The sequence below is a fragment of the Rhineura floridana genome, chromosome 5 (assembly GCF_030035675.1).
Source record: "Rhineura floridana isolate rRhiFlo1 chromosome 5, rRhiFlo1.hap2, whole genome shotgun sequence".
In the NCBI taxonomy this organism is placed as follows: Eukaryota; Metazoa; Chordata; class Lepidosauria; order Squamata; family Rhineuridae; genus Rhineura; species Rhineura floridana.
This window is the reverse complement of record NC_084484.1, coordinates 183529850-183550767: the sequence shown is the minus strand read 5'-3', so window position 1 is coordinate 183550767 and position 20918 is coordinate 183529850. Positions and strand designations below refer to the sequence as shown.

Sequence of the window (20918 nt, the reverse complement as noted above, 5' to 3'; positions counted from 1 at the left end):
AATATTTACATTAATTGCTCCGCCTCTAGCCCCGCCCACCAGTAGCATGTGGCTCCCAGAAGCTTGCCTAGATGGCAAATGTGGCCCTCCATCTGAAAAATGCCCCCGCCCACAAGGTTCTCTTCTCATGGTGACATTTTAGAGTGTAAGCTCCTTGCAGCAGGGACCTTTCCATTTTGCTTATGCTGCAGTAATGCACCAAGTATGCTGTTGATGATGATATTGTTATTTTATTTATTTATTTATTTATTTATTTCATTTATACCCCGCCCTTCCTCCCAGCAGGAGCCCAGGGCGGCAAACAAAAGCACTAAAAACACTTTAAGACATCATTAAAAACAGACCTTAAAATACATTAAAACAAAACAACTTTAAAAACATGTTTTAAAGCTTTAAAGACATCTTTAAAAAAAAAGGTTAAAAAAAGATTAAAAAGCAATTGTTAAACACAGTTATTTGATTTTTAGGCTTTACAACACTAAAGGAGACAATAAAGAGAAACAAACGTTTATGTTCCACAGCATCATTATTTTTAAACCATGTTTTATTATTTATTTGTTACACTTAAAAAAGAAAGACAATTGGCTTTCCTGCAGACCAAACAATAACAAAGTGATAGACTTTGCTGAAATACATGTATAAAAAGAGTCATGCATAAAAGTCATTGGATTATGTTCTTTAACACATTCTTTAATGTTCTTTAAATGAAATCACATATTTTATTTGTTTTTGTTTATTTATTTCCAATGAATAAAAAAGAGCCATCTTGGAGACTTTAGTTCAAACCTCATCTCTGCCAAGGGATCCCCGAGTGGTCTTCAGGAATCCATTAGCAATCAGCCTCAGTTTTCCATCTGTAAGATGGGAACAACCGAGGCCTACCTCACAGGGCAGTTGTAAGGGCAAACACAGTGAGACTCTAAATCACTTTGTAAACTTGAAAAAAGGGTAATCAGGAGTAATTGCATCTTACTTTATAAGCAGGCACACTTGGAAGCTGGTCTCCAATGTTCGGCACACATTTTCTGTAAGCACACCCACCAAATAGCACATACGCAAAACTGGTACACCCTGAGGATATTTCTAAATGTAAGCAGCCTAGCTCTATTTTAAGTCACTCGAGGGTGTGTGGGGAGGTGTTATGTTTGTGCTTTTGGACTGACTGACCCCGAGACCTGATCTCTGTTTTCACCCATCTGCATCCAGCTAAAATGCCAACCCCAGCAGACCTTATAAATGAGGGTCTAGACAAGATGACGAGAGTGGAGCGGGTTCAAGTACGAACAGATGCTCCAGCTGAACAGAAATGCTGTGGCTGCTCCTACACCGTGGATCCAATGCATTGATTTATTAAGAATTTTCTTTACAATATTTACGTACTGGCTTTCTACTGGAATACTACAGGAATACCACAAGGAATTGGAGGTGAGAATATCTGTGGCCAAGTAAGGTTTATTTATTTGCTTTGCTGACGGTGGGTTAATTGGTTCGATTACAAGCTCTTAATGTATACTCCAGCAGCCTCCTTCAGTAGGCAAGGAGGAGAAATTTGATTCGGCTGGCATTTAAAGGCGAACATACCTAATTTGCACTTTCTTTAAAAAGATGCAAGCCAAAACACAGTCATCCTTTGAAATTCACACTTCTCCGGGTTTTGCAGCTTTGCATCTCTCCAGCCATGTCATGTGTACAAATATGCATATGCTAAGGTAAGATGTGCATATTAATACACTAATATTAATATATTAACAAAAATAAGATAACAAACATGGATTATATTGTTCAAAAATGTGTGCATTAGGCAAAACTGTATACAAAAAAGGTGTATGTTAAGAGAAATCAGCACTAAAATGCTGATGAATTTTCTTGAGAACTTAAAAAAAATCACAAACTGATGTGGAAGTGTGGAGAACTGAATTTAAGAGTGGAAAAAATGGGAGAGAAACCAAAAGTCACATATTCACTCAACCTTACTCCTTTGCCAACCTGGCGCCCTCTAGATTTTTTGGACTGCAACTCCCATCAGCCCTGGCCAGCGCATCTGTGCTTGTTGGGGCTAATGGGAGTTATTGTCCAAAGCATCTGGAGATCACTAGATTGGCGAAGGCCAAACTAGACAATGGGAAGGGCTGTATTATGAATGCACTTGCCTTCTAAGTGATTGCAGACTCTGGAATCATTAACCCCACCACCCCATTGCAACTAATTAATGTTTCATTAATTTTAATGGGGCTCAAGTGTGACTTTCGCTTGAGCACAGCTGTAATACCCAAGGCATCCACTTGCACCCACATCTCCACCTAGAAGGAACACTCCACCCCAAATCACACCAGCCTTTCTGCTATAGGCTGCTGATCAACCTGTGTGCATTGTTGTGGCCTCTGAATTGGGGTGTGTGTCTCTCTCTGGACTAGTCTGGAAAAGGATTTGTTATGCAGGAATGTTCTCCAATCTCTGTATTTGCAATATATTCAAGAAAGGAACCAGAGGTTATCAGAGTAGGCAAGTGCGTCTGTCTCAATAGTGTGGCGTTGTGGCTCAAGTGTTAGGTTTAGAAGTGGGAAAATCCCACTCAGCTATAAAGCTCATTGCAGATGGGGAGGGGGAGCTCATCTAAGTCAGACTTTCTACCTCGCAGAGTCATTGTTTGTTAGAGTAAATCAGAATAAGGAGCATGGCCATTTGATGTTATCAGTGTTTAGTTTGTTCATTTTTTTTGTGGGGGAAAATAAGAGCACATAGTTATTTTGCCAAAGTTCAGCAACAAAGACTTAAGAATCATAACAGTGCTGAGGTATGTCCTGTACGCTGAAGATTATAGAAACTGCTGTCAGTAAAAGTAGCATTTTGGTTGCTAGCGGAGGACAGGAACAGCATGTTCCCCCAAACATTTATTTTGTCCAGGTTCCTCTGAGAGAGTAAGGGCCTCCTCCACAACTAGCAGTGAGGTATGGGCTGAGGCCATTCAGTGAAGGATACCCCTTGATGCAGTAAATAGGACTTGGTCGTGCACAGGGTGGGTCGAATCATCATTGTCAAGGTTAGGAAGCCATTTCCTCCCTGGTCACACCAATTAGTGATCCTGTGTTGTGGTGGGGAGCAAGGGGAGAAGGAGAGGAGGGACCATTTGCAAATTGATTGACGCTCCCTTGCCCAATATTAAAAATAGCCAATGGCACCTTAATGACTAATGCATTAATTGCAGCATGGCTTTTCTGAAAGCAAAGCCTATTTTAGCAGGTTAGGAGAACTGAGGCATGTTACATGTTAGGTGATTTATTTATTTATTATTATTTATTTATTTATTCGATTTATATCCCGCCCTCTCTCCCAGTAGGAGCCCAGGGCGGCTTGGTGAACCCAACAAAATGTTGGGGATGCTTTAAGCTGGATTCCTGCATTGAACTTGGTGGGCATATGGGCCCCTTCCAACTCTGCTGTTCTATGATTGTAGGAAAAGGACTGTGCCCTATGAAATGCTATGTGGCACTAACCTGTGATGCTATGCAATTCTATGCGTCCCTACTCAGATGTCAGTCGACTTACTCCGTCCCAGATAGATATGTATATAGCCTGAAAAGCTGAATAAAAATCTATAAAATGAAGACAGTAAATAAACACAGGATTGCCACTGGAGTCTGTTAGCTGCTACAGAGCCCGGAATGCCCTTTGCATCAACAGACTTCGGCTGCAATTCCATGCTCACTTGCTTGGGAGTAACCCCCATTGAACCTAGAGTGAGGTTTCCTTTGGAGCAGAATTGTATAGGATTTTACTGGACTTCAGCTATGCTTCTGGAGTTCATCCTTTCCTAGCTATTTGGTCCCTGGAGCCTTAGAAATAGGACACTGAGGCTTGACATTTCCAAGATTCCATGTTAGCATCAGTCATTCTGCAAACATCCAGGCACCGACTCCTTCAGTTTCTCTTACCAGAGTTGCCCCCTGTATTCCTAGTCTGATATGATGAAGCCTCAGGAATAGAGGCTACTGAAAGGATCCATCATAAACATGACATTAGAGATGTCTGGACGCATTTCTTCCATAGGCACCACTGTTAGCTGTTCCGTTCTATGCCCTGTCATCCCGAGCGCTCACTCACCAGCAACCACTGGTAGGGATTCTTGTTCACACTCTCTATTTGAGAAATAGAGTGGTCTGATTTATGGCCTTCGGGGGGACGATTGATACATGCCTCAAACAGATGCCTCGCTCTCTCCTTTGGAGCAGAGAGGGGACGTCGTCTTGGTCTCTTGCTTGCAGGTCTATGATCCTCTAACGCAGACCAGATTTGGCCTGGAGCTTGTCCCAGTTTCCCCCACAAGGCTGTTTCCTCCCTAACCATCTTCCCCACACCTGATCTCTCATATGCAATGTCAGTAGAAACACAGCTGGATCATCAGCTGTGCCATTGAGTTCCTTGTGGGGTAGTCACTTGTGCAACTGATGATCTCTGCAGAAGCAGCTTTGCCAGCCCTGTGTGTGAAGCCTGGGAACAGCTAAGCACATGCTTGCAAACCGCTTTGCAAAGCACTTTTCAAACGCCCAACCATCCCAAGGTCCAGATACAGAGGCCTAGAGGACTGCATTTGCCACTGCCACCACCTTGGGCCTGAGGCTCCCTGTCCCTGACTTAGTTGCAGAGCATCTGCTTCACACGCAGCAGGCCTCCAGTTCAGTTCCTGGCACCTCCAGTTAACCAATAGATTAATGGGGGGGGGGGACTCTTCTGTGCCTCAGACCTTGGAGAGCAGCTAACAGTCAGAGTAGACAGTACTAGGCTGGATGGACAAAGACTTAGACTTAACAGAAGGCAATTTCATATGTTATCCGGTCTACCGATATGTGTAGGCTGGTATCCATTTCCTCTGGATCCAGTAAGAAATGACAGGATTTCATAGAATCATAGAATAGTAGAGTTGGAAGGGACCTATAAGGCCATCAAGTCCAGCCCCCTGCTCAATGCAGGAATCCAAATCAAACCTTTCCCGACAGATGGCTGTCCAGCTGCCTCTTGAATGCCTCCAGTGTCAGAGAGCCCACTACCTCTCTAGGTAATTGGTTCCATTGTCGTATGGCTCTAACAGTTAGGACATTTTTCCCAGCGTTCAGTCAAAATTGCTGCCCTGGGCTCCTGCTGGGAGGAAGGGCAGGATATAAATCAAATAAATAAATAAATAAAAATCTGGCTTCCTGCAACTTGAGCCCATTATTACGTGTCCTGCACTCTGGGACAATCGAGAAGAGATCCCAGCCCTCCTCTTTAGAATGATTTCTTTTCTCCCAGGCTCATCCATATCACCAAAGACCAAGCCGCTTCTCTCATCGAAGTCACGGACTGAACGTACCTTCAGAAGAAGTGCCAGTTTCTGGAGCTGAAACGCCTTTGTCAACACCCGCAGAATGGTTGGTCTGAAGCCCACGGACCTGCCCCCATCAGCCACCGTCAAATTTCTCAGCGCTGGGATGGCAGCGTGCATTGCCGACCTCTGCACCTTTCCCTTGGACACAGCGAAAGTCCGGCTCCAAGTGAGTTTTGCCCGAGGGCTGAGACTTCACCACCTCCATGATGGTGATGCTGAGACACATCAAAGTGAAACCGGGAACTGTATTTATTTATTTTTATTTATTCAATTTATTAGTCGCCCATCTGGCTGGTTATCCAGCCACTCTGGGCAATGTACAAAATAAACATACAAATACATTAGACAATAATAATCTAAAAACAATGAAGATAAAATCACTGTAAGAGTGATGGGGGAGCGAGTCCCGTTTTGGAGGAACGGCACGGTTGGCCCTACCATTGGGCAAAGTGAGGCATCTGCCTCAGGCGGCAGATGCCGAGAGGCAACCGTGCACCTCTCCTCCTGGCTACTCTAAGCCCCACCACCACCACCAGACATTTCCTTCTGTTGGGGGCCAACACTCTGTGCGCTACACAGCATCGCCTCTCCCCGCCTACTCTAAACGAGCCTCCTGCCCAAGGTGTGGTGGTGAATGCTATCCCAGCATCAGTAGTAGTGACGGAAGATTCAGTGTGGTGGACTGGTTAGAGTGCTGGACCTGGACTTGGTTGGCTTTGGTTCAGTTACCGTCGCTCTCAACCAAACCTACCCCACAGGGGTGTTGTGAGGATAAAAATGAGGATGAGAACCATGTATGCCAGTGAAAGGTGGGATCAGAAATGTGATAAACAAACAAGCTGCTAGTCCAGTTGGCTTCTGTACATGGAGCAGGGAGGGGGCACCATCTTTGCCTCAGACAGCAAAATGTCTTGTGCCCACCCTGAGGGCCACTAATTATTCTTGGGCCCCATCTGCGCTATGCATTTAAAGCAGTATCATACTAAGCAGTCCTTGCTTCCCCCAAAGATTCCTGGGAACTGTAGTTTGTTATGGGTGCTGAGCGTTGTTGAGGAGACCCCTATTCTCCTCACAGAGCGACCATTTCCAGAGTTCTCGGATTGCCTATTAAACCATTCTGGGGACTTCTAACCACTCCCAGTGCCTTTAAGAAACTACACTTCCCAGGGTGCTTTGGGGGAAGCCATGGCTGTTTAACGTGGTATGATACTGCTTTAAATCCATAGCGCAGATGGGGCCTTGGTGTGGAATTGTCCGGTTCAGAACCCCGTGGCTGCTTAAACAGAAGAGCAGGAGGGAGACAGAGATAATGACAGATTCTGGTGGAGGATATCGCAGAGCTTGGAAAAGTTACTTTTTTGAACTACAACTCCCATCAGCCCAATCCAGTGGCCTTGCTGGCTGGGGCTGATGGGAGTTGTAGTTCAAAAAAGTAACTTTTCCAAGCTCTGAGGGTCCAGTCAAGAGGGCCATGTGGCAGAACTGAGGACACCTCTCATTAGAAATCTATGGCAGGCTTGCCCGATTCCGCCTCCCTCCCAACTTCTGGAGGCCTTGGTAAGTCTTTGGTGCACTCTGATGACATCACCATCACGTGCCAAGGCCTAGAAGCTTCCGCAAAGGCTGTGCGACATACATAGCGAGGATTAGGGCGCCCCCTTTTTCCCCTCTAGGGGAATGACAGCAGAGGGAAGAAACAGCCAGATGGCATTATGCTGGCTTCAGTCTTTACCAGGGTTGCTTCCACAGTAGAGTCCTGTAGACACGGCTGTTCGGCAACCTCCTGGCATGTGTGATTCGATATGACATTTAATTTAGGAACAGAGGAAGCTGCTTTCTACCGAGACAGATTTATTTGTACATCTGGCTCAATAGTGTCTACACTGACTGGCAGCAGCTCTCCAGGGTTTCAGGCAGGGGATGTTCTGGAGATGCTGGAGGGTGAACCTGGGGTCTTCTGCATGCTAAATGGATGCTCCACCCCACTGAGCTATGGCTCTTCCCTTGCACCGTACCCCATCCACCTCACGAATCTTCATTCTGACAGCAAAAGCAAAAAATCATGAGCCTGCAGCTGACGTAATGGAGGAAGAAGTCACCTGCAGAGCATTTTGTTTTTATTCGTTGTTATTGGTGCAATTCTGGCCTTGTGTGCCAACAAAAATAATAATAAAATAATTATGGGTTGGGGGGAATCCTGGAAGCATCACAGACGCTCCCTGCAGTTTGAGGAAGGAGCAAACAGCTCTGATATTATTTTTAAAGGGTTAGACAAATACCCCTCCTTCGCCAGAGCCAGAACCTTGGAGATAGGGCCGGCGCCAGAGGGCGGACAGGTTGGGCCCTGGCCGAGGGACCCTAAAGGGCCCCTCATTAGGGTGGGAGGGTAGTGCTCCCCTGCTGCGGATTGCAGGGATGGAGCTTCCAGGGTGCGCACTCATTCGCTCACTCCACCTACCTCTCTCCTGCGTTCTGCTGCTGTGCGCACACACGCCTGGGGCAGGCTGGTGCCCAAGGGCTCAGTCATGCCTGGCGCTGGCCCTGCTTTGGAGAAGCAGTGCTCAAGTTACAGAGAGTCCCTCTCTGACATAGTTAGAGCCAGGACTTTTAATCTGGTACAGAACCGATATATGTTTCCTGTGTAGCTGTGCCCTGTGGGGAATTGCTAGTTTCCTATCACAATCTCCATTTCCCTTGAAGATCCAAGGAGAATCAAAAGCTTCCAAGGCGGCAAAGAATGTCAAGTACAAGGGAGTCTTCGGCACCATCACCACCATGGTGAAGATGGAAGGAGCCAAGAGCCTCTACAACGGCTTGGTGGCCGGCCTCCATCGCCAGATGAGCTTTGCCTCCATCCGCATCGGGCTGTACGACTCGGTCAAGCAGTTCTACACTCCCAAGGGATCAGACAGTAAGGACGCTTCCAGATGACCGGTTTATTGAGCGTTCATTCTGATTTGTCTGCGGGGAGGTTAGAACATCAGAAGAGCCTGCTGGATCAGGCCAGTGGCCCACCTAGTCCAGCGTCCTGTTCTCACAGTGTCCAACCAGGTGCTTCCTTTGGGGATCCCAGTATCAGGACCTGAGCACAAGAGCGCTCTCCCCTCCTGCGGTTTCCAGCAACTGGTATTCAGGAGCAGACTGCCTCTGAACGTGGAGAGAAAGCGTAGCCATCATGGCTAGTAGCCACTGATAGCCTTATTCTCCTCCATGAATTTGTCTGAAATGAAGGCAGTCCAAGGCTATCAGTCAATCCCGACTTATGGCGACCCTTTGAATATGGTTTTCATTGTAAGCGGTATTCAGAGGGGGTATACCATTGCCTTCCCCTGAGGCTGAGAGGCAGTGACTGGCCCAAGGTCGCCCAGTGAGCTTCATGGCTGTGCAGGGATTTGAACCCTGGTCTCCCAGGTCGTAGTCCAACACACTAACCACTACACCACTCTAATCCTCTTTTAAAGCTGTCCAGCTTGGTGGCCATCACTGCCTCCTGTGGGAGCCATTTCCATCCTTTCACTATACATTTCAATGACGTTGCATCCCAGCAAGTGTTATTCCACCCTGTCCAGTGCATTTCCCCATCACTTTCATTATCACAAAAAGTCTGCTCTTTTGGGGAAGTCCGTCTGTTGTGCAAGACCTCCCTAACGTGTGCAACCTGAATTAGTATGTGATTGAATCCTACCGCAAAAGAGCAACAATCTCTGGAACAGCCTTACGTTTGCTGTGTCTCCAGACCCCACCTCCCCAAGCTCTGATGGGTATCTAATTCAAAAACACAATGAGCTTCCAAACTATGTCCTCTTTGTTGGGAGTGAAGCACCAACCATGTCACAAATGAACTGAGCCTACATGTTTGGAAACTTGCAAGGAAAAACGAAATCATGGTTAATTCTGTAAGGGGGGGGGAGGAAAGGAAGGGTTGGGGGGAAGGAGAAAAAAGACTGCATGTTTCTCTTTAAAAATTAAATAAAACTTTTTTAAAAAAATGCCCTGAACCAATAGGGGTGGGCGACTGACAGAAAGGTAGATAGAAACTCTTCCCTCCGCTTATTCCTCCTCTAAAGTGTTTGTTGTTTTTGCAGGCTTTCCTCCTCCCCTTTCTTCCTGTCTTTCTTCTCAATTAGTTAGTCATGGCTCCCTGAGTGGAAGCTGCATAGCTCCTTCAGCATGTACGACTTTACCTCTTCGTAGTAATAAACCTTAAGTTTCTTTATTCTTTCAGCTACTAGTCTTAACAGACCAATTATTTCTGCACTCTGCTGCAATATGCACACGCACACCCCAAAATTTCTAACACTCCTAATCATGGAGTGGGCTATTTAGTAGCAATAACCCACCTAACAAAGCCACTCATACTCTCTCTCTCTCTCTCTCTCTCAGATGCCAGCATCCTCACTCGGTTGCTTGCTGGTTGCACTACCGGAGCCATGGCAGTAACCTGTGCCCAGCCCACCGACGTGGTTAAAGTGCGCTTCCAAGCACATTTCAGGGCGGTCAGTGGACCCAAGAGGTACAACGGGACCATGGATGCCTACCGAACCATCGCTAGGGAAGAAGGAGTCAGAGGACTCTGGAAAGGTATCTTGTCTTCAGCCTTTCTGCATTTTTAATCTTTATTTTATGTCTTAGCTGCCTTCCACCACAAGGTCCCAGGTCACGTTATAAATAGAAAAGAAAAAGAAAAAAATTAAAATGAATTCAATTAATATTAAAATCAGAACAGGTACCCAGGATGGTAGAACTATCACGAGGGTTCCATTCTGCTCATCAGCACCCAACAGGGCCTATAGGAAAGGAAGTGTTTTTTAAGAAATTTGGGCCCTAATATCTGAATACTAGCTTTAAACATCCTTCTGAATACCTTGTATTGGCCCACAAACAAACTGGCAACCAGTACAGCTGTTTTAAAACGGGTTATACGAGCGTTAAATGGAACTCTGGCCACCAGCAGTAATCTGGCCTCTGCATTTTGGACCAGCTGAAGATTATGAATTACCTTCAAGGGCACCCCCACGTAGAATGCATTGCAATAGTCCAGTCTGGAGGTTACCAGAGTGTAGAGTATAGTGGCCCGAGTCTTCTCCGTCCAAGAGTGGGCAAAGCTGGCAAACTAGCCAGAGCTGGAAAAAGGCACCACTAGCCACCTGAGCCTCCAGGGACATCCACTGGAATCCAAACGGGGGACCATGAATGTCTCTCTGACATTAAGCGCTTGCTTCTGCCACCACCACCCTGCAGGTACCCTGCCAAATATCACCCGTAATGCCATCGTGAACTGTGGAGAGCTGGTAACCTATGACCTCCTCAAGGAGACGCTGCTGAAATATCACCTCATGACAGGTAAGGAGGCCGGAAAGAAGCCGCAAGCCTAGGTCTGCTCCACTAACCTGTCCAGTAGTCTTAAAAATTACCTCCAGCCACTGAATGAGTTTCACAGCACAGGCGAGATTCAAAATGGTGACCCAGCCCCTTAGCCACTCTGCAACACCAGCCGTCAGTCTCAGTGACCGTCTCAATGACCTGTGACAACTTAATGAAACCTCCATATTCATAGCCAGTCTATCGCTGAATACCAAGTGTTGGGTACAATCAACAGGGGCCAGCGAGCAGCACTTTCTGCCCTCTTTTTGAGCTTCCCAGAAACATCTGGATGGTGACTAGTGGAAAGAGGATTTACTAGGCGACACCAAAGGAGCACCTCAGGCAGAAATGGTGAACTTGTCCCTCTGCCCCTCCCCCGCCCACCCGTCCGCCAAGATGTTATTGGACTACATCTCTCATTCTCCATAACCATTGATCATGCTGGCTAGGGCCGATGGGAATTGCTGTTCAAAACATCTGGAGGGCACCAGGTTGGCAAGGACTGCCGTATGAAGCCATACATAGAGTGGCCGTACACAATCCTATTTTACAAATGACCATCGTCTATTTCAGTGGTTCTCAAACTTTTTGGGTTCGCGGCACACTATTTCTGGCGCACTTTGTGTACAAAATTAAAAATATATTAATATATTTTAAACTATGAATAAAAATAACAAACTATAGAAAACTATTACTTACCCTGTACAAATGGGTTTCTTCTCATTTTTAAAATATACTTTCATAATATTTGAGGCACACCTAGCCACCTCTTAGGGCGCACCAGTGTGCCTGGGCACACTGTTTGAGAATCACTGGTCTATTTGAAGGGCCGTCCAGTCCAATTCCAGTTTAACGATAAAGAACCCCCTGAAGGGAGAGGAGCCTTCAAGTTGCCCATTGAGAGTTAGCTGCTGGCTAGCAGACTGAGCACAGTCTGACTCCCTGTGGTATGTCTCATATTTCAGGGATGGAGCATCTGCCTTGCATGCAGAAGGTCCCTGGTTCAGTTCTTGGCATCTCTACGTAGGGCTGGGAATGCCCCCGATCTGAAACTCTGGAGAGTCACTGCCAGTCAGTGTAGACAATACTAGGTGGACTAAGTGAACTGACTCAGTGTGGCAGCTTCTTGTGTTCCTGTTTAAATTACAGTCATTATTTCTGAATTTCCATATGTACATATAAATTACCATTTGCAATCTTTATACAAATCTGTGTACTCTTTTTGCTCTCCATTTTAAATTTTTTATTATTTATTTATTAGATTTATATCCCTCCTTTCCTCCCAGTAGGAGTCCAGGGCGGCTTTTTTTTTTTTTGACGTTGCTTAAGTGGCTACTTCTAACCATAAATGGTTCCCCCTCTTTTATTCACAACAACCCTGTGAAGTAGATTAAACTGAGAGACAGAAATTGAGGGTAGCCTATGATTACCTATAATAATAATAATAATAATAATAATAATATTATTAGACTTATATCCCGCCCTTCCTCCCAGCAGGAGCCCAAACTTTAAAACACATTAAAACAAAACAGCTTCAAAAACGTTACTTTAAAAAAAGCTTTCAAAACATCTTCTAAGATTAAAAACATTTTTAACAAGAAGGTGGTTAAGGTGTTGGACTATGACCTGGGAGAGCAGGGTTCGAATCCCCACACAGCCATGAAGCTCACTGGGTGGCCTTGGGCCAGTCACTGCCTCTCAGCGTCATGAGAACCCTATTCATAGGGTCGCCATTAGTCGGGATCGACTTGAAGGCAGTACATCTACATTTACATATAAGAACATATTAAAAAGCAGTTCCGACACAGATGCAGTGAGCTTCATGGCTGGCGGGGTGGGTGGGTTTGAACCCAGGCCTCCCTGTCCATAGCCCAACATTTTAATCACTACATCACACTGCCTCACAACAAGCATGTGTGTTTCAACCTGTCCTTGGTCTTGGCATCTGACTCTTGGGAAGTAGCTCACGGAGGGAGTTTCTAAGGCGTGGAACCTCCCAGTTTTCATTGTCCCAAGCCCTGAACAATCTTGTGTCCAACAGACAATTTTCCGTGCCATTTCGTTGCGGCCTTTGGAGCTGGTTTCTGTGCTACTGTGGTGGCATCGCCTGTGGATGTGGTCAAAACAAGATACATGAACTCCCTTCCCGGACAGTACAAAAACGCTCTGACTTGTATGCTGACCATGGCGGTGACAGAGGGACCTAACTCTTTTTATAAAGGGTAAGTGCATCATGCATGCCCTTTTGTCTCCCCTTTCGTCACGTTTATTTTATTATTAAATACATTTTTATCCTGCCCTTTTCATTAGTCTCAAAGGAATGTGCAATCTTAAAAAAAAGAAAGAAAACATGAACAAGAAAATCACAAAACAAGGTTTTTAAACGTCGTAATTAACTAAAAAGCAGTGGTAAAACATTAACACATACTGGAAAATTAAACACCAGCAAAGGCCTGGGAACATAAATATGTTTTTTGCTTAAATTCCTAGCTTGAATAAGAATTATGAACTTTAAAGCTTTTTTCCTACTTGAACATTTGATTGGCTGGCTGACTGACTGACTGAGTGATTGGGTTTATTTATATGCCACCTTTCCACAGTGACCTGTACACAAAGTAGCTTACAACAAACACTCAAAATAAAAGCACTGGGGTAGGGGAGAGAAGTCAGTTTACAAAACATAGCAATACATTCAAATAAGACAAAAATAAACAATTTAGCAAACATAAAATAAATTCAATATTACAAAAGAAATAATCTAAACTTAAATACATATGGTAAGTACAATCCATCTCTTTGGCCTTTGTCATATTTTACAGATATTTTACAGATTTACAGTAATGCCTAAAAACAGTATTTTAAGGGAAACATTGAAAAGCATACAAAATGTGTATTTTAGGGGAAGAATGCATTAAATAGGTACAATTAAAATGCACATATTTGGGGGGGGGCTTATGATTGACTGCATGAGAAACTGACAAAAACAGTTTGATTTATGGTTGCTTCTGATACAGGAATTTCCCTGACACTGTTTTTAGATATTTTTAAAAGGCTTTGCATAGGGAAGGCCCCAAGTTCAGCCCCCGGCATCTCCAGGTAGAACTGGGAAGGACTCCTTGCCTGGAGAGCTGCTGCCAGTCAGTGTCAACAGTATTAAGCTAGATGGACCAACGGTCGTCTGACTCACTATAAGGCAGCTTTCTAGGTTTCCTGTTGAGCACTGCCAATCTACCAAAAAGCTGAAGATTTGTCCTTGATGTTGCTTCTGTGGGGAAGGGCTCAGTCGCGGAACATCTGTTCTGTCTGCAGGAGGAGCCAAGGTTCAACCCCTGGCATCTCATCCCAGCCAGGCAAAAACACTCAAGGTTGTTTTTAATTGTCTTCGCTGCTGTATTTTTAAATGGTTGTAACCCATCCTTGGACCTCCGGGTGACGTGCGGATCCTAGATGCTGCTGCTGCTGCTAACAACAACAACAACAACAACAACAACAACAACAACAACAACAATAATAATAATAATAATAATAATTGAAAGGGTGGTGGCAGCCTGGGGAGAGTCCCAGATAGAGAGGGGTGAGGCCTCCATTTGGCCCCCTGGACCTGACGCTCCCCATTCCTGGCCTAGGTAGAAGTAGATGCCTTCTCTAGCAACTGGCACTGCCCTTGCGCTACCTGGCAAGCCCTGAACCACTTGGGGCTCTGGCCCCATGGCCCACCCCCTAGCAACGCCCACAGCCGCTTCTACCTGCGCCTCTCTAGAGAAGGCAGCTCGTGGTTTCATTGCATGCTGTTGTGCTCTTCCTCCTCCTCAGTTTCATGCCCTCGTTCCTGCGCCTGGGATCCTGGAACGTGGTGATGTTTGTGTCTTTTGAGCAGCTGAAGAGGCTGATGGTTCTGGCCCAGGTGGCCCGGGAGTCCCCTTTCTGAAGCCAGAAGTTGCCTCCAGGAATGAGAAGGAGGATCACGCCGGGGACTCCCCACGAGACGTAGGCGGGAGTGGAAATTCAAGACACGGCCTTGGACGGCAAGCTTTTGCAAAACACTCTTGTCATGGCGGCAAGATGCACACAGCAATTATATTAATTGCTTCCGTATGGGCTCGTCGGCTCGGTGATGCATAATATCTCAGCTAAGGAAAAAAGACTTTAAAAAGCAGAAGTGCCAATGACTTCCGGAGGCCCTCCTCCGCCCAGGAAAAAAAAAATGACAGAGAGATTCTGGTACATTCTTCCTGAGAAGGTTCGTCCAGGTTCGAATGGGATGTCGCATGGACAGGTCAAAGGATTGAGACTGACAGGTAAATCTATTGGTACGTATATGGAGTAGTGAATATTAGTAGTGCTGCAGTGTTCTGGGGAGAGGGGCAGGGGAGGGGAGTGATTAGTTCGGTCTTACTGCAGAGAGAGAGACGCACAGTAGTAATGATATTATGCATCATACATCTGATGAAGGGGACTCTAGTCGATTAAAGCATAGGCCAGGAGTAGACAACGTGGTGCCCTCTAGCTGTTGTTGGACTACAACTCCCATTGTCTTTGACCACTGACCATACTGGTTAGGGGTTTATGGGAACTGAGATCTAAAACATCTGGAGGCATCACGTTGGCTATCCCTACTTATACCATAATAAATTTATTAGGGCGCTTCCAAACAACCTGATTATTGAGCATCCTGATTCATTTGCAGGAGGATTAGATGATGTTGGCTATTTAACAAGCATTAATTCTGATTTGTTCGTGGAGAGGTTAGATGATCTTGGGCTTATCCACATGGGAACATTACTTTGTACTAAAGACGCTGTTTTTACCTCCGTTTTCTGTTTGCACCCTCCACAGTAAGGGCTCAAAGCCAGCTGCAAACTTGGTGTCTTCTATTCACATTGAGGGGAAGGATCAATCATGCAGTTTCCTAATGACCACACCCTCCAATTTAACATTTCCACTCCATCAGGTTGCTTGGCAACCAAGCATGCTGCAGTGGGTTCCTTTAAAAAAAAATCTGAAAGCATTAATATCTGTGTTTTGCCTGGTAGGATACAGCTGAAATACAAATTTTTGTTTGAACAGTATTATGCTTTTGTACACAAGTTAGGTGGGGAAAGACAATAAAGGCACTGTTTGTAGCAACATAAAAAAGGCCAGCAGAATGGGGGAGAGCAGCCAGAAGTTGTTTGTCAGCCCACAGGAAACGAAATGAATGAAGAGAGGAGGAGGGAGTGGGTGTGGAGAAGGGATCAATTAACACACCCACCTAAAAGCATCAGAGCAAAGTGTCTGCAAGCACTAGAGTTACGGAGTGAAGAGGTTTTTTCTTCCCTTTTCGTATTATCAGAGGATTGGCTTAGTACAGATTTACAGGGGGGAAACTGTGTGATAGCTTCTGTTTACCAGTTACCATGTGAATTAAAAGGAGATGTGAGTAGCACCAAACACACAGTAAACCACCATGTAGATGAGCCTATTGTGTCAATGCAAGTGTTATATTCCACACTTTCCAGTATATTTTTCCATCCTTTTTCTAAATACAAAAGGTCTACCCATTTGGAAAGCTGATTTGTTGCACAACACCTACTAGTCAACTATAATTGTGCAACCTGAAATTGCAGTTTTGGCTAATGTAATTTTTGCAAGTAATTTTATATTATGCATTTGTGTATGTTATTTTCAATAATATATATGTATATTTTTATACATATTTTCCCCCTAATATATGCATTTGTGTAAACATTGGTTGGAGAACTGCACCACAAAATTTGGATACATGCAAATTTTGAAGGGTGTCTGTGATTCGGTTCTCATATTGTTTCAGAAAGTATCAAGTTAATAAATTTGGCTTTGAGTAAGAACTGAATCAGATTTCTCCCCTATACCTAGTGGTAGTAAACTAGGAGGAGTTGAAATAAAAAATCAGGACAGGAGGAACACATCTGTCTCCTAACGGGAAAAATGGCTAAAGAAGTTTGAGTTTCATTTAATGAGATTGGCTGCCTGTATGTTTCTGAGCTCAATTCAAGGTGCTGGTTTTAACCTATAAAGCTTTACATGGCTTGGGACCACAATACCTGATGGAACGCCTCTCCCAACACGAACCCACCTGTACACTCTACTCAACATCAAAGGCCCTCCTCCGGGTGCCTACTCAGAGGGAAGCTGGGAGGCTGGCACAAGGGAGAGGGCCTTCTCAGTGGTGGCCCCCAAATTCTGGAATTATCTCATTGACGAGGTGTGCCTGGCGCCAACACTGTTGTCTTTTTGGCACCAGGTCAAGACTTTCCTCTTCTCCCAGGCATTTTAGCATGTGTTTTTAAATTGCTTTTTAAAATGTGTTTTTAAATTTGTATATTTGTTTTTAATGTTTTTAATTGTTGTAAACCGCCCAGAGAGTTTCTGCTATGGGGCGGTATATAAATGCAACAACAATAATAATAACAATAACAATAATAATAATAGCGGATAAGAGAAAAATCAACTCATTTGAAATGTGGTGTTAGAGGAGAGCATACCATGGACTGCGAAAAAGACAAATAATTGGGTGTTAGAACAAATTAAACCAGAACTATCACTAGAAGCTAAAATGATGAAACTCATACTTTGGACACATAATTGAGAAAACATGATTCAGTAGAAAAGACAATAATGCTGGGGAAAACAGCAGGGAGTAGAAAAAGAGGAAGGCCAAACAAGAGATGGGTTGATTCCATAAAGGAAGCCACAGAACTTATAAGATCTGAACAGGGTGATTTATAACAGATGCTCTTGGAGGTCGCTGATTCATAGGGTCACCGTAAGTCATAATTGACTTGAAGGCACATAATAACAACAACAAAGAGAAACTGGGTCAGTAAAACTACTGTGGGTATACTATAGATTATTTATTTATTTATTTATTTATTTTATTTTGTTAGTTTAATTTATATACCGACCTAAGCCCGAAGGCATTCTGGGCGGTGTACAAAAAGATAAAAACAAGCATAATATATAAATACAATAAATACAATAAATCAAGAAACAAAACAAACAAACAATAAGATTGTGGGAAACAGATGCTCACAGCGTCAACCGCTTGAACATGGACAACAAGGAAAGCTGTTCTTACTTGGGCATGTCCTGTAGGAAGATCCTGTACCTTGGGGGGACCTAAAGGGGTCTTTTTGTGCTTCTTACAGACTGGTTCAGAACCTCCTTCCCATGGCTAACCTAAATTCCTCTCTCATCTGCCTAGAGATGGCCTCTGCAAAACACCAGAGCCTGCCCTGCTGAACCTCCTGCAATTCTGCTGGCAGGTGGACTCCTGCTGTAAAGAAGACAGATTGGATAAGGAAGCAGTGCCCCCCTTCTCACCCCCTCACTAGGAGGAGATCAAAGCTCTTCCATCATGTCCCCCTTTTTGTACCACCTCCCCCCAATAAAGTTTTTCTATTTTCCAGAATGGCTTTTTGATATTTGCATCGGCTATATTTCATCCAGCAGCCATCCCAAGATTTGTCATTGTCATTTTCAGGCTGAATGCAAAAGGAAGAATTAAAAGTTACATTTTCCTTCAAACAATGCCTGGATTTCAAAGAAATGTGGTGCCTGAAAGGGGGGGGGAGCTCTGAGCTTTTGTTTTTCATAGAATCATAAAATTGGAAGGGGCCTATAAGGCCATTGAGTCCAAGCGCCCCTGCTCAATGCAAAGTTGCAAACTCATGAACCATGCTGACAAACTTTGTTTGCACTGAAGGGAATTTCAAAAGCCATTGTAATCTGTCTGGTGGTGGTGATAGCGAGTCTGCTATTCCCATGCCCTTAGTAATACTTAAGCAGCAGTATGGGACGCCTGATTATAGAAATCTGATTTGATTAATCATATGAGTTGATTACTGATCTACTGATTGATCAAATGTGCATCAATAATTTTGAAACAAGAAGCATACTTTCCTTTAGAGTATGTTTCCATGTATCATAGCACTTGGCCTCTGAAGTTTTTAATAAGTACTTCTTATAAAATAGATTTATAAAAAATAATAAATTTCTGCTTTGTTTTTTTGTTTTTAAAAAGCTGCTTCATGATTCACTGAGGTACCTTTTTATTCTATCAAAGGTTTTTGTAACTGATTAATGGACAGTTCAGCCTTATTCTATACAATCAGCTGGATTTTTCAATGTTTTAAGTCTTTTGATCCATTCAAGAGGTACCCCAATGAATCAGGAAGCAGGTATATTCAATGTGCAGGGTAAGCCTGTTTACTCTTATGTAAGAATAATAGACCTGAGGGAGCCTTACTCTTAAATAAGTGTGTCTTATAACTGCAATCTTGATTTTTAAATGGTGGGGTTAAGGTTAACCAAATTTTTAAAAAAGTGATAGTCCTATTTCTAAAAAACATAATCATATATATCCTTGTTGTGTGACATGGGCAGGGATGGCTGTTCATGGGCATATATTTGTGAGTCCTGACTACCAGTCTTGATCACTGAGCTTCAAAGGCAGTTACCAACCTATGAGGCAGCGGAAGCTGGTGGCTCTATGTCAGCAGGGCAGTGGAATCCGCTCCAGGTTTTAATCCAAACTTTGTTTCCAACTATGAAGCCCCTTTGACAGCACCTTTGAAAATTTGGACTAAAACCCGGAGCGGATTCCAGTGCCCCACTGACAAAGCCACTGATATGAAGCTACCTTAGGCTGAGCAAAATTATTGGTGTGTCTTTGTACTCTTACCGGAGCATCTCACCAAGGTTTCAAGGAGGGATCCTTCTGTGACCTTGCTGCTCCCCAAGATCCTGAACTCAGGGATAGGAAACCTATGGGCTGTGGCCCTCCAGATGCTGGACTCAATTTCCCATCAGCCCCAGCCAGCCTGGCTGGTGGCCATGGATGATGGGAGTTATAGTAGCAATATTTGGAGGGCCACAGGTCCCCCACCCCTGCTCAGGGCAGTAGGAACCTTCCGCATGCATGGCATGTGCTCTAGTTTTGAGCTACAGGGCCCTCCAAAATGTTCCACTGAAGCCTTTAAGTTCTCTGCTGTTCTCCAGGCCTAGCAAAAGTCTCAGAGAGATCGACAATTGCTGGCAGAATTGTTGTTTTTGATTAACGCAAGCGCTGTCCACCTGGTTATTTTCCACGTCTAACAATGGAATGATCTCCTCTGAGATAAGGGAGCTTTAACTATCGCTGGGGCTATTCCACCAGCCATAAGCAGCAGCTTGGAGCCACGAGGGCATGCGTTGCGTGTGTATTGGCTCTTACCACGGAAAGGACCATCGCTCTGCGGTGGAGCACCTGGTTTGCAAGCAAGAGATCCCAGGGTCAGTCCCCAGCATCTCTACATAGGGCTGGGAGGTACCCTGCCTAAAATCTTGGAGACCTACTGCCAAACAGAGTAGGCAATATGGAGCTAGATGGACTACTGGCAAGACTTGGTGTAAGGCAGCTTTCCATGTTCCTAAGATGTTAGTAACCCGCCATGTCACACACTGGTCAAAGAGGGTGCTGTTGGGAATACATCCCTGTGAACACAGGTTTAAGCGGCGCATGATTACTGAGTCAGACCACTGGTCCATCTAACTCAGTATTGGCCACACTGAGTGGCAGCAGCTCCCCAGGGTTTCAGATAGGGGTTTTTCCCATCCCTGGGACCTTCTCCATGCAAACGGTGCGCTCTGTACTGAACTACGGCCATTCCCAGTTATGTGTCAATATTATTCTCGGCACGGAGCAACACACAGGTGGCTTCTGACCAGTAGGTGTAACATCAACAGGAGGTGGACAAGGTGAAGGAAGATGCAGAGGGCAAGGGATTGGTAAAGTAAAGATTTTAATAATAGTAAATAGTGGGGATACAGTATTGGAAAGGCAGGTTGCAGTGGAACTGTAAAGGATCCCACCAACATGTGCTAAGGGCTGTTAGGAAGGAAGGAAGGGATTTATTTCCCCCTATTGCACAGTTAATTCATGCACTTTGTACATAAAGATAATTATCTCTTGACAGCTGATTATTTGACCCATCCCACAGTGTACACTGCAAGACTTCAAATAAGAATAATCCTGCCACTGCAGTAAAGATAAACAGACAGCTTGGGTACGTCTGCATGAAACAGAGAGCTAGTGCACAATATTCTAAAAATGGGCATTGTAACATCTGTCGAGATGTGGAATAGCAGTTTATATCTAACATTTGTTATACTCAAAGCAGGCCATTGAAAGATG

At 44.5% G+C, this 20918-nt stretch overlaps 1 protein-coding gene across 5 annotated transcripts; it reads left to right on the top strand.

The window, feature by feature from the left end:
• Positions 1 to 744: 744 nt before the first annotated feature.
• LOC133385650 (putative mitochondrial transporter UCP3) lies at positions 745 to 18148 on the top strand. Of its 5 annotated transcripts, none has more exons than XM_061629102.1 (8): positions 745 to 1425; positions 5287 to 5528; positions 8063 to 8273; positions 9746 to 9943; positions 10604 to 10705; positions 12768 to 12948; positions 14540 to 15024; positions 17949 to 18148. In XM_061629102.1, exons 2-7 carry the CDS (start codon positions 5403 to 5405, stop codon positions 14652 to 14654), a joined length of 933 nt encoding a protein of 310 aa, XP_061485086.1. In that variant the 5' UTR covers positions 745 to 1425; positions 5287 to 5402; the 3' UTR covers positions 14655 to 15024; positions 17949 to 18148. The 5 variants fall into 5 exon arrangements, with proteins under 5 accessions (XP_061485086.1, XP_061485088.1, XP_061485087.1 ...); XM_061629104.1 differs by having other exon boundaries at positions 17893 to 18148; XM_061629103.1 differs by having other exon boundaries at positions 14540 to 15036.
• The last annotated feature ends 2770 nt before the right edge of the window (positions 18149 to 20918 follow it).